The sequence below is a fragment of the Tamandua tetradactyla genome, chromosome 4, assembly GCF_023851605.1.
Source record: "Tamandua tetradactyla isolate mTamTet1 chromosome 4, mTamTet1.pri, whole genome shotgun sequence".
Taxonomy (NCBI): Eukaryota; Metazoa; Chordata; class Mammalia; order Pilosa; family Myrmecophagidae; genus Tamandua; species Tamandua tetradactyla.
Genome location: NC_135330.1, coordinates 70,762,294 through 70,775,658, shown reverse-complemented (window position 1 = coordinate 70,775,658; position 13,365 = coordinate 70,762,294). Strand labels below are relative to the sequence as shown.

The window sequence follows — 13,365 nt, the reverse complement described above, 5'->3', positions numbered from 1 at the left end:
TGAGCTAAGAATCCTTTTTTTTTTTTTTACGTTTTTTGAATGATTGGAAAATATCAAAAAAGAATTTATGAGAACTGTGTACAAAAAAGGATATATGAGAACTATGTATGCAATCTGCAACTTCTTATGAGTCATAAATGATTTCAAAAATAAATATTTATTTTTAAAATAAAAAAGCAGCGTATTTTTTTGACATGAAAATTAAATTAATTTCAAATTTCAGTATCCATAAGCAAAGTGTTACTGGAAAACAACCATGCCCATTCTTTCACATATTGTTTGTGGCTGCTTTAGAGCAGTCACACTATCAGGAAAATGAAAAGACAGCCCAAAGAATGGGAGAAAATATTAGCAAATCCTTTATCTAATAAAGAAACTTACATGTGACGTGCAAAGCTAAAAATATTTACCATCTGGCCTTTCACAGAGAAAGTTTGCTGATCCCTGTTCTGTGTTGAAATAGCAAGTCAGCACAGTTTTGGTGCAACTACTGATGAGTAATACAAATGTTTACCCTCAGATAAGAAGGCGGAAGCATCACCTTGGCCACAGCCTTGCCTCCTGATCTTTGAGCATGTGGGGTCAAATTTACCACAGTATTCTAGCTGCAGCCTGCTGCACATTGAGTTAACTGGCTTATTTCTGAGAAAACTTTTTTTTTTTACTGTGGTGGTGAGTCTGCTATTTCCATTCCAACCACTGTCTGGAAGTTTCCACCTGTCTCTTAGAGACCAAATTAATAATAGCTGCGTTTGCATTGCTGTAGAGTTGTAGGAGTTTGTGTGACCTGTAATATTTTTCTTTTAGGTGTTTAAAGACAATTGCTGCAAAAGGGAAGTCCTCAATTTATATGTATATTGCAAAAATGCCCCTGGATGTAATACCAAGATTATTCTGGGGCGATACCAGGTTGGTATTATTCATGAACAATATTTGCCTGGGCCAGTTTTCCAGTGACATGCGTTTATGTGACAGTACTGGGCTAAGCATTGTAGGAGATTCACTAGGTTTGCTCTCATAAAATTCGGTCTCGAGAAACAGTTATTTGCCGGGCAGAATGTCAGAGATGAAAGTGTGGTGAAGAGATTCATTTTGCATGGACATGTGGAGGACATGCTGTATGCATCAGACCTTAATTTATGGGGCAGGACTGAGAAAGTCAAAAGACAAGGCATGTGACATGCTAAGCAAAAGGAATGCTCAAGCAAGAACATGTCATATTGGGGAAACCATGAAGAATTCAGGGTAGCTAAAATGGGAATCAGAAATGACTGTAGATGCTACTGATCCAAGTCATGATTGTGAGGTGCCCTCCCCCAAAGCACTTGCTCTCTACTCTGGTGCTGGGGTAGGTGTTTCCTAGAACCATGGGCCCTGGCCTCTCAGAGTTTCTGATTTAAGGCAGATAGCGCAGACCAGGACAGAGATGGGGTATACTTTAAAGGCAAAGCATTGGTGTGAGATGCAAACAAACAAGGTGTAGGGGAAGTGTGAGTGAAGAGGAGTTGAGTGCCTTTCAAATGAAACCTTGCTTTTCCACCCAGCTGGAGAAGCTGGTTGGTAAATGGAAAGATGCACATGAGGGGCTTTGCCACGCCAAGGCCATCGGCATCAGGTTTGATCATAGTATGGATAAAGGAGGCACAGGAGTCTCTAGCTTCTAGCATGTCGCTTGGAGGCTACTGAATTATTCCCTCATACCCACACATTTTGGAATGTGTATTTCAGGTGTTCAGTCTTTTCTCCATCACACCTCCGAAATCCCCAGGCACTTAAATTATACATGGCTAAATGATTTCCTTGTTAAACCAGAGATTTCTTTGGAGGTTCACAGAACTTTTTTTGTGTTTTTCTTATGACAGTTCCTGGACACTTGTTTTAAATAGGCTGTAGAATTGGACCTCATTTCCAACTTAGTTGTTACTAAACCTCAAAATGGGCCATTAAATGACTTTAGGTTTCTCCCGAAGTTTCTGGAGAACAAGGACTTCTTTCCACCTGTTTCTTTTGCATCTCCTCTCATTCCCTGTTCTTCCTGCTAGCATGGTAAGTCTAAGTTACTAAAAGTAGCAGTCTTATTGAATGTTGACTGTTTTACTGAGAGTTGAGGGATAACATCAATTTTGGCGAAGATGTAAATTTCAGTTGCCATTACGATTTTTTTCTTACTACCAGAGGCAAAGAAGAATCGCTATAGTAATATATAGTAATATCTCACTGTAAAAGAAAACGTTTGCAATTCATTAGAGCTAGGGTTGGCAAACTTTTTCTGTAAAGAGCCAGATAGTAAATATTTGACTCTTTATGGGCCATAATCTCTGGCAGCTACTCAACTCTGCCATTTAGTGAGAAAAGCAGCCACAGACATCATGTAAATGAATGGGTGTGGCTGGGTTCCAGATCATTTACAAAAACATGTGGCAGGCCAGATTTAGCCCTCCAACCCCAGGTTGCCAACCCTTGCTTTAAAGAATCTTGTTGGGAGATAAATTCACTAAGATTTTGATAGTTTGTCAGCATCACAATAACTTATAGTGGTCCAAAGATTTTTATTAAGAAATATTTGCTTTTTAAAAAAACCTATAATTTGGGGGCAGTACAACGGTGGCTCAGTGGCAGAATTCTCACCTGCTATGCCAGAGACCCGGGTTCGAGTCTTGGAGCCTGCCCATGCAAAACAAAACAAAACAAAACTATAATATGAAGAACGCTGGAAAAAGTACTATCTGTGTCATCCTCCTCTGGTCACTTGGTTAAGGATATTTTCTAATTTTATAAGTCCAACCATTTCCAGCTTCTCTTGGGCCTGTGGATCCAGGCACTGGGAATTAAACCCGGGTCTCCGGCATGGCAGGCGAGAACTCTGCTTGCTGAGCCACTGGGGCCCGCCCCCACTTTTTTTTTTTTTTTACCATTTATGGGCCAACTTCCTCTCCTTTTCTTTTCTTTCTCTTAATCCTCCCTTTCATCCATTTAGTTAGGATATACCCATTTTTTCCCTGTTTTTCTTCTGTTCTGTTTTTCACCATCTTTTGTGCATAGACTAGTACTCAGTGCTGGGAATGGAGATGGAGGGTGCACCAAAGTAATAAAAGATGTCCTTAAAGAACTGGTGAATTGGCAAGCCTAAGAAAAATATTCAAGAACTAACCTGAGAACATGAGCACATTAGAAGATAATCTAAAGGAAACTCAACATGCCTTCCTTTTCACTCATCTGTCCCTGCCTTCCTAATCCACCCCCAAGCTGGTTGGTTTTCACAGCCCCCAGTCAAAAGCGCTCAGAGCCTGCCTGGGGAGGATGCTGGCCGGCGCCGCCCCTCTGCCCAAGTGCTTCCCGGTGTTCTCCCACCCTCACCAGGCTTTCCCTGCTCTGCCCCCTCCGCTGCCCTGGTTAATGGTCACACTGGCCTATTGTTCTTTGCAGGACCACCTTCAGCAGTGCTTATTTCAAACTGTTCAGTGTTCTAATGAGAACTGTCGGGAGCCAGTCCTACGAAAAGAGCTAAAAGAGCATTTGAGCTTATACTGTCAGTTTCGAGAGGAAAAATGCCTTTATTGCAAAAAGGATGTGGTGGTGATCAATCTACAGGTAAATAAAAAACCCCATAAACCAGATCAACTTCATGGGGCTCAATCTACCTGAGTGACCACAGTAATCAGGTGTTATGTCAGCAACACATTTCTAGATTTATTTTTATTTGGAGTCAGGTCTAAAGTAAGGTTTGTCTAAAAGTTCTGTGGAAAGTGGAAAACCATCTGGTTGGCAGAACTCTCTTTATTTACCAATGGTGAAGATATTTGAGCTCTTGCTGCGTGCAAGTGTGAAAGGAGTAAAGGTAGGCCTCGGTGAGCTACTGTCTGAGGAGATGATACTATTTGTCTTTAAGATGTTCTAACCGGAGAGGCAGGATGTCAGCATAAAAAAAGAGCATGGGCTGCTTTTTCATGTGCCAAAGGAGCCATATGGATAACTCTCCCAGTCTGCCCTCTGTGAATCCCATGCCCTCTGACTTTATTTTGGAACAATTAAATTTTTAATTGAATTAATTTATATCAAGAAAGCAGCCATCTTTAATTCTTTTGGAACTAGGCCATACCTTCCTGTAGAGGGTAAGTTGCATAACATATATCTCCAAAGGGGCATATGTATAAACACTGCGAATCCATCAAACCCTGGGAAACAAGGATTGGTTTTGTTTTATCACACTTTCTCTGTTTCAGAATCATGAGGAAAATTTGTGTCCTGAGTACCCAGTATCTTGTCCCAACAAGTGTTTGCAGATGATCCCAAGAACTGAGGTAACCGTGAATAATCCACTCAGTAGGTTTTACATGAGGTAGAATTTTAGTATTGTGGTGCATGTATGATTAAATCCCATAGGCAGAGGCCCAGGGCCTAAATCATAGCCATTATAGCTGCATATCTGCCTTCCCTTCCTTGCCTAACTCATCTCAGTTTTCATCGCGGCCTTTCCTCTGCTAGGACTTAGAAAGTTTTTCCTCCTTACCGATGCACATGGCAGCTTCCATGTTCCCTCCCTTTTCCCTAACCACCCTTGCTTCCAGGCAGTTGGATAATCAGTGCAGAGTGTGTCTGTAGCTTGAGCTTTCCATTTCACAGGTGGATAAACATCTTGCTGTATGTCCAGAAGCAGAACAAGACTGTCCTTTTAAGCATTATGGCTGTACTGTAAAGGTATGATTTTTTTTTCCTGCTTCTGTATTCTACTGTATGTTCCATTTGACAAGTTCATTTTACTCTTTGATTCCATTCAGGATGCAGAAGGACGTACAGTTCTGAGAATTTTAAGGTTGGCAGTTATTTCTTTTTTTTTTTTTTTTTAACATGGGCAGGCACCAGGAATCGAACCCAGGTCCTCTGGCATCGCAGGCAAGCATTCCTGCCTGCTGAGCCACCATGGCCCTCCCTGGCAGTTATTTCTAATTCTGACTCAGCTGCTTCCACCAGCTTTTGGGACCTTCTGGTATCACTACCCCCGTGATTACAAATCCTGATTTTATGGTACTCCAGCCTATCGCCCAGCATTTTGAAATAAAATTGATTTGAAATCATATTTTTTTTTTTTTTTTTTTTTTAGAGAGAGGGAGGAAAGGAAGGAAAGAAAGACAGAGAAGGAAGGAAGGATGGAAGGAAGGAAGGGAGGAAGAAAGGGAAACATTTTCTTATTTTATTATATTTTGTTTGTTTGTTTGTTTTTTTACATGGGCTGGGGCCGGGAATCGAACCGGGGTCCTCCGGCATGGCAGGCAAGCACTCTTGCCCGCTGAGCCACCGTGGCCCGCCCTGAAATCATATTTTTGTAGGTACTCTATTACTTTTAAATATCTCTAAAAGTATTATTCACTAGATTATATACAAATAAAGCTTGATTCATACCTTAGGCCTTTTCACAAATTAATTTCAGATGGATCAAAGTTTTACACGTTAAAATATATCATGCTCTGTATTATCATGTAGATTTATGACTCCAAACTAAAAATTTATTTAAAAAATGATGAAAATACTATAAGAAAATGGGGGTATTTTTTATTCTTGAAGCGAAGAAGGCCTTTCTAAGATGTTTAACACAAAACCAAAAAGCCATAATTTGGTAAGTTTAAACACAAATGTTTAGAATTTCTATATGATTAAAAAAGTACTGTAAATAAAGTCAAATGGCAAACCACAAACTGGGGGGAAATATTTATAACATATACTATATACTAGAAAAAAAGGACTGTTTTCCTTAATATAAATTGATAAAGATTAAAATATTTGATAATATCCAGCTTTTTTGAGGGCTTCTTGGTTGTGGCTGTGAAAATAAAAAATGGATCTACACATTACCTGGAAATTACACTGTTTAATTTTTTCTCAGATATTCTTTCATAATATGCAATAATTATATACACATACAAACATGCACACAAAAAGATGTTTATTTTACTGTTTATATAGCAAAGAAAAAAAACTAAATATAACCTCTAAGTACATCACTAAAGCAACGATTACATGGTTACATTTTCATACTTTGGAATACTATACATTTAATTTAAAAAAATGAGGTAGACCTCTATGCTGATAATAGAAATATACTCAATTTGTATTAGGTGAAAAATAAGTTGCAGAATATTAAATACATCATGATCTCCTTTGTGTAAAAAAAGTATGTATGTTTTTAGTGACTGGTGAATGAGTCTAAGAGATTGAGATGACTTTTGCTTTTCACTCTAAATCTTGCTGTACTGTTTGACATAAGCATATATTTCTCTTCTTATAAAAACCTGAAAAAATATGTGATATTAGACTCCTCTAAAAACGTTCAGTGATGAGTGCATAAATTTGTCATATATCAGACTGGTAGTTAACTGTCTGGGCTGTAAAAAAAAGAGGATGTTTTGACTACAATAGGAATAGTTTTACAACTCAAAAAAGGAATCTTGCAGTTAAGCCCAAACCTCTAGTTGGGTTATACCGTAGAAAAACTTACCTCAGTTCCGGGTTAGGTGATGTCTGGGGTAGGTGTTCTCTGAACCTCATTTGTGAGAACTAGTCTAGGACTAAAATTGATCTAGAGATAACTCAGATTATATGGGAATTGTTGAGAGGTGGTGATAACTGCACTTAACCCACAATCATATACTCCCAAGTCAAGGAAGGAAATCAACACTGAAAATTTTGGTAGTGGCCTGATTCTCTGTCTCTGTAGTAGGTTGTGTCATGGTAGTATCTTTTTTTCTTTTTAATATTTTTTATGGAGCTATCTTCATGCATCATCCAAGGTATACAATAAATGGCTCACAGTATCATCACATAGCTGTGTATTCATCATCATGATCATTTTTAGAACATTTGTATCACCCCAGAAAAAGGAATAAAAAGAAAAAAACCCATACATCCCATACCCTTTACCCAGCCCTCTCATTGTCCACTAGTATTGCAATCTACTCAGTTCTTCTTATGCCTTATCCCACCCTATTATTTCTTTAATCTCCTTATTGTTTTTTTACTCATCTGTTCATATTCTTCATAAAGAAAGCATCAGACACAAGGTTTTCACAATTACACATTCACGTTGTAAGTGCTATAGTTATAAACTGTCTTCAAGAATCAAGACTACTGGAATACAGTGTAACAGTTTCAGGTACTATCCTCTATCCACTCCAATACACTCCAATACACCATGAACTAAAAAGGGATGTCTGTATATTCTTTTGCATATGGATATCCAGTTCTCCAACACCATTTATTGAAGAGACTGTTTGGTCCCATTTGGGTTGGCTTGACTGCCTTATCAAGGATTGTCATAGATGAGAGGGTCTATTTCTGAATGCTCAATTCAATTCCATTGGTCTGTATCTTTATGCCAGTACCCTGATGTTTTGACCACTGTAGCTTAGTAGCATGCTTTAAATCCAGGTAGTGTGAGACCTCCCACTTTTTTTTCTTTCTCAAGATACTTTAGCACCCTGCCCTTCCAAATAAATTTGATTATTGTTTTTTCTATTTCTGCAAAGTAAGTTGTTGAGATTTTAATTGGTATTGCATTGAATCTATAAATCAGTTTGGGTAGTAATGACATCTTAACTATATTTAGTCTTCCAATCCATGAACATGGTATGAACTTTCATTTATTTAGGTCTTCCATGATTTCTTTTAGCAACTTCTTGTAGTTTTCTCTGAATAGGTCTTTCACATCCTTAATTGAAGTTATTCCTAATATTCTTTCGGTTGCTATTGAAAATGGATTTTTTTCTTGATTGCCTCCTCAGATTGCTTATTACTACTATATAGAAACATTACTGATTTTGGGGTGTTGATCTTATACCCTGCCACTTTGCTGTGCTCATTTATTAGCTCTAGTAGCTTTGCTGTAGTTTTTGGGATTTTCAACATATAGTATCACATCACCTCCAAACAGTGAGAGTTTTGCTTCTTCCTTTCCAGTTTGAATGCCTTTTATTTCTTTTTCTTGTCTGATTGCTCTGGCTAGAACTTCCAGAACAATGTTGAATAACAGTGGTGACAGTGGGCATCTTTGCCTTGTTCCTGACTTAGAGGGAAAGCTTTCAGTCTTTCCCCATTGAGGATGATGTTTGCTGTTGGTTTTTCATATATTCCCTTTATCATGTTGAGGAAGCTTCCTTTTAGTCCTATCCTTTGAAATGTTTTTCATCAAGAAAGGATGTTCAATTTTGTCAGATGCCTTTTATGCATCAATCAAGATGATCATGTGGTTTTTCCACTTTGATTTATTGATGTGGTATTACATTAATTGATTTTCTTGTGTGGAACCAGCGTTGCCTACCTGAAATAAATCCCACTTGATCATGGTGTATAATTCTTTTAATGTGCTGCTGGATTTGCAAGTATTTTATTGAGGATTTTTGTATCTATATTCATTTAAGGGATTGGTCTGCAATTTTCTTTTCTTGTCGTATCTTTGTCTGGCTTTGGTATTAGGGTGATATTGGCATCATAAAATGAGTTAGGTAGCTTTCCCTCCTCTTCAGTTTTCTGGATGAGTTTGAGCAGGATTGGTAATAATTCTTTCTTGAATGCTTGGTAGAATTCACATGTGAAGCCATCTGGTCCTGGATGGTTTCTTTTTGGGGGAGCTTCTTGATGACTGATTGACTCTCTTTATTTGTATTTAGTTTGTTCAGTCATCTCTTTCTTCTTGAATTAGTGTTGGTTGTTCATGCCTTTCTAGGAAGTTGTCCATTTCATCTGCATTGTCTAGTTTATTGGCATATAGTTGCTCATAGTATCCTCTCATTACCTCCTTTATTTCTCTGAGGTCAGTGGTTATGTCTCCTCTTCCATTTCTGATTTTATTTATTGGCATTCCCCTCCATCCCCCTCTTTTCTTATTAGCCTTGCTAAGGGTCCATCAATTTTGTTGATTTTCTCAAAGAAATATTTATTTTTTTTAATTTTCTCTTTTCATGTTTTCAATTTCATTTATTTCTGCTCTAATCTTTGTGAATTCTTTCCTTCTGTTTGCTTTAGGGTTAGTTTGTTGTTCTTTCTCTATTTCTTCCAGGTGAACAGTTAATTCCTTGAGTTTTGTTCTTCCTTTTTAACATAGGCATTTAGCCCTGCCTTTGCTGCGTCCTATAGGTTTTGATATGTTGCATTTTCATTTTTATTTGCCTTGAGATATTTACTGATTTCTTACATAATTTCTTCCTTGACCCACTGGTTGTTTAAGAATGTGTTCTATGTATTTGTTAATTTTCTGGCTCTCTGCCTGTTATTGATTTCCAACTTCATTCCATTATGACCTGAGAAAGTATTTTTGTATAATTTCAATCTTTTTAAATTTATTGAGACTTGCTTTGTGACCCAGCATATAGTCTGTCCTTGAGAATGATCCATGAGCACCTGAGAAAAATGTATATCCTGCTGTTATGGAGTGTACTGTTCTGTAAATGTCTGTTAAGTCTAGTTCACTCATTGTATTATTCAAAATATCTGTTTCCAGATTGATCCTCTGTTTAAATCTGTCCATTGGTGAGAGGGGGGTATTGAAGTCTTCAACTATTATTATAGAGGTGTCTACTTCTCCCTTCAGTGTTGTCAAAGTTTGCTTCATATATTTTGAGGCAGTCTGGCTTAGTGCATAAATATTTTTGACTGTTAGGTCTTCTTGATGAATTGTTCTTTTTATTAATACATAGTGTCCTTCTTTGTCTCTTTTGATTGTTTTACATTTGAACTCTAATTTGTCAGCTTTTAGAATATCTACCCCCCTCTCTTTTCTCATTGTTTGTGTGAAATATCTTTTTTCAACTTTTCACTTTCAATCTGTTTTTGTCCTTGGGTCTAAAGTGAGTCTCTTATAGACACCATACCAATGGATCCTGTTTTTCAATCCATTCTGCCAGTCTATGTCTTTTGATTGGGGAGTTAAATCCATTAACATTTAGTGTTATTACTGTAAGGGCAGTACTTTCTCCTACTATTTTATCTTTTGGATTTTATATGTCATATCTTTTTTTTCTTTTCTCTTTTTACCTTTACTGATAGTCTTCATTTCTACATTCTTCTCCAGATCTCTCTCTCCTGCCTTTCTTATCTGCCTGTAGTGCTCCCTTTAGTATTTCTTGTAGAGCCAGTCTCTTAGTCACAAACTCTCCCAGTGACTGTCTGAAAATATTTTAAACTCCCCCTCTTTTTTTTTTTTTTTTTTTTTTACATAGGCAGGCACTGGGAATCCAACCTGGATCTCTGTCATGGCAGGCAAGAACTCCCCCTCATTTTTGAAGGACAGTTTTGCCAGATATAGAATTCTTAGTTGGTAGTTTTTCTCTTTCAGAATCTTAAAATATTTCATACCACTGCCTTTTCACCTCCGTGGTCTCTGCTGAGAAATCCACACATAATCTTATCAAGCTTCCCTTATATGTGATGGATTGCTTTTCTCTTCCTGCTTGCACAATTCTCTCTTTGTCTTTGACATTTGACAATCTGATTTGTAAGTGTCTTGGAGGTTTGTTTAGGGTACACTGCTCTTCTTGGATCTGTTATTTCGTGTCTATCATGAGAGATGGGAAATTTTCAGTGATTTTTTTCCCCTCCATTAGTCTTTCCGCCCCATTTCATTTCTCTTCTCCTTCTGGGTCACTATAACGTGTACCTTCATGCACGTCATGTTGTCCCTCATTTCCCCGAGATCCTGCTCATGTTTGTCCATTCTTTTCCCTATCTCTTCTTTTGTGTGTAGGATTTCAGATGTCCTGCCCTCTAATTCACTAACCCTTTCTTCTGCTTTTTCAAATCTCCTGTTGTATGTCTCCATTGCTGTTTTCATCTCTTCTATTGTCCTTTCATTCCTATAAGGTCTGCCACTTGTGTTTTCAAACTTTCAAGTTCTTCTTTATGTTCATCCAGTGTCTTCTTTTATATTCATCATCTCTTTTACCATATCTTTCCTCAACTCATTGATCTGACTTTTGATTTGATGTAGCATGTCTGTTCGAACATCCTTACTTAGTGGTTTCCAGTCCTGCATCTCATTTGAAATGTTGGTTTGTTCCTTTGACTGGGCCGTATCTTCTATTTCCTAGTATGACTTAATTTTTGCTGCCATCTAGGCACTTGATTTCCTTAATTAGTTTATTCTAGAGGTTGTTTTCACTCTTTTATCTAGGGTATTCTTATTGGTTGGTTTCATTCTCTATCTGTTCTTTAGCATTCAGTTCAACTTATTCTCGATCTCCAGCATATCTTCTGTTTCACTGATCAGAATTTTTCAGTTCTTGTTTTTCTTATTCTTGCCCTGCCTATATGAAACTTATTTTTTGAGGAGGATCTCCTCAGATATAATTGACTCCAGTCAGATTTTCCCTGACCATACAGGTCCACATCTCAGGAGGAGAATATAACCAGTATCAAGTTTCCCTGAGAGTAAGACCCAGCAGGTTGTTAGAATTTACTATGTATGACTAGTAAATTCTAGACTCTGTGCTTTTCCTATCCTGCCCAGCCTGTAGTCTTGTCAGCCTACAGCTTTACACCAGCATAAAGTGATGTGGTACCTTTGTCTGCAGCCTCTCCATGCCAGTGGGGTGGTTGAGACAGAGGCTGAGGTAGAAGGGCTTAGGTTGCTTCTGTTTTCCAGCCACTGTGACCTGAATTCCCTAAAGGACAGTTGCCATTTCAGCTGGGCCCTGCCCTGCTCTTTTGGGGGGAAGATACACCCTTTAGGGGATTAGCCCCATTCACCTAACTTTGTCTCTCTAACATCCCTTAATTCTGCTCTTGGCTGGGGCAGTGGTAAAGTCTGAGAGTGTTTACAATTTTATCTAATGAGCTGTCAGGAAGTAAAAATAAAAAAAAACCTTTTCAGAGCTGGCCCCTAGCTCCCTGGGTTTGCCAGTTAAGAATCGGAGTTGGTATACACTCTGTGTGTCCCCAGAATCTATGTGCCGCCTTTTTGGGGGACCCCAGCCCTTTTCCAGTATTTTGTGCTGTCCAACTCAAAAAGCCTCTGTTTTGTTTCTGTTTTTGGTTAGCGCCCCACCCCCACTCCCCTGTGGGGGGCAGGGTATAACTCTCAATTCCTTTAGTTCTTACTCCAGGTTTATCTGTGCTTAGGGCTTCTGTTTATCAGTCCAAATTTGTTAATTCCATAATTAGAGCTTGGTTGAGCTACCTTTCTTGCCCCTAGTAGGGTCTGTTTCTTTTTTCCTTGGGGTGCCGGCCTCCACAGCTTGCGAGACTTCCAGTTCTGTGTGGGATCTCAGCCGTTCCGCCTGTTCCAGACTGGTGTACGATGTGTGTCTGGTCATTGTGTCCCCCCAGGAGGTGTTCCATATAGCTCCTGGCTATTTACTAGCTGCTCTGAGGACAAACTAAATTTCTACGCCTCACTGCACTGCCATCTTGCGCTACTTCTCCTGTCATGGTAGAATCTTTTTGCTGTTGTTGTTGAGTTTAGTTGAGTTGTTGTTGTTTTTTTAACTTTTCAAATTATGTAATATAACATATGTACAAAGCAAAGACAAAAAGAAGCAATCATTTTCAAAGCACTCTTCAACAAGTAGTTACAGGACAGATCCCAGAGTGTGTCATGGGTTATGCAGAATCTTCAAGCTGGAAGGGGAACCTATAGGAGTCTTTTTTCTGCAGCCTACCTTGAGACAGGTGAAGATTTAAACTATTAAAGTAAGCAAAGTTGTTGAAGTTCTGCTTTAGCAGAACATCCTACCCACATCCCTAATTTATGAAGCTTTTCAACAACCTGACTTATTTTTCTCTTTATTTTGAAGGATAAACGCGGGAACCTGAAGGAGCATGAACATTCAGCCTTGCGGGACCACATGCTTCTGGTTTTAGAAAAGAATTTCCAATTAGAAGAACAGGTAAACAAATATTCAAGGGTTCAAATATAAAGGGGAGGAGGCAACAGAATTGCTGGGATTTGCTTGCTTTCTCCTGGCAATTTTATATTTTTCTTTGTTTTGGTATAAGTCAATTAAAGTTTGTGGTAAAACAGACTCATAGGATTATATCATGGAACAGTAGACCTAGAAAGTACCTTTGAAATCTTTGGGTCTAACTCCTTCCTTCAACAGATGAAGTGGCTAAGCTTAAAGAGATTATGATGGGTGTATAACTTGTAAGGGGCAGAATTGAATCTCTCTCCTCATGTTAATCCAGACTGCCTGGTTCCACACCAGCTTGAGCGAGCTACTTGACCTCCCAATTTCCTATGGTGGGGGGTAAATGAGGTAATACACTGAAGCCCTTAACACTGTGCCTGACACATAATAAGCATTTAAGTATTAGGTAGAGGCAACATGCTGGCATTGCTGGTGGTGATGATGGAGGCTCAACCAAGCCTGTGACAGTGGG

The 13,365-nt window shown here is 38.5% G+C and overlaps 1 protein-coding gene across 5 annotated transcripts in view; it reads left to right on the top strand.

Moving 5' to 3' along the window:
* The window catches only part of TRAF5 (TNF receptor associated factor 5), a 69,617-nt gene that overhangs the window by 42,442 nt on the left and 13,810 nt on the right, over positions 1 to 13,365 (top strand). For all 5 annotated transcript variants that reach the window (XM_077157756.1, XM_077157755.1, XM_077157757.1 and 2 more), the window contains 5 exons: positions 808 to 909; positions 3,427 to 3,591; positions 4,224 to 4,301; positions 4,624 to 4,698; positions 12,780 to 12,872. In XM_077157756.1, coding sequence (XP_077013871.1) covers positions 808 to 909; positions 3,427 to 3,591; positions 4,224 to 4,301; positions 4,624 to 4,698; positions 12,780 to 12,872 — 513 coding nt within the window. The remainder of the gene's footprint in view (positions 1 to 807; positions 910 to 3,426; positions 3,592 to 4,223; positions 4,302 to 4,623; positions 4,699 to 12,779; positions 12,873 to 13,365) is intronic.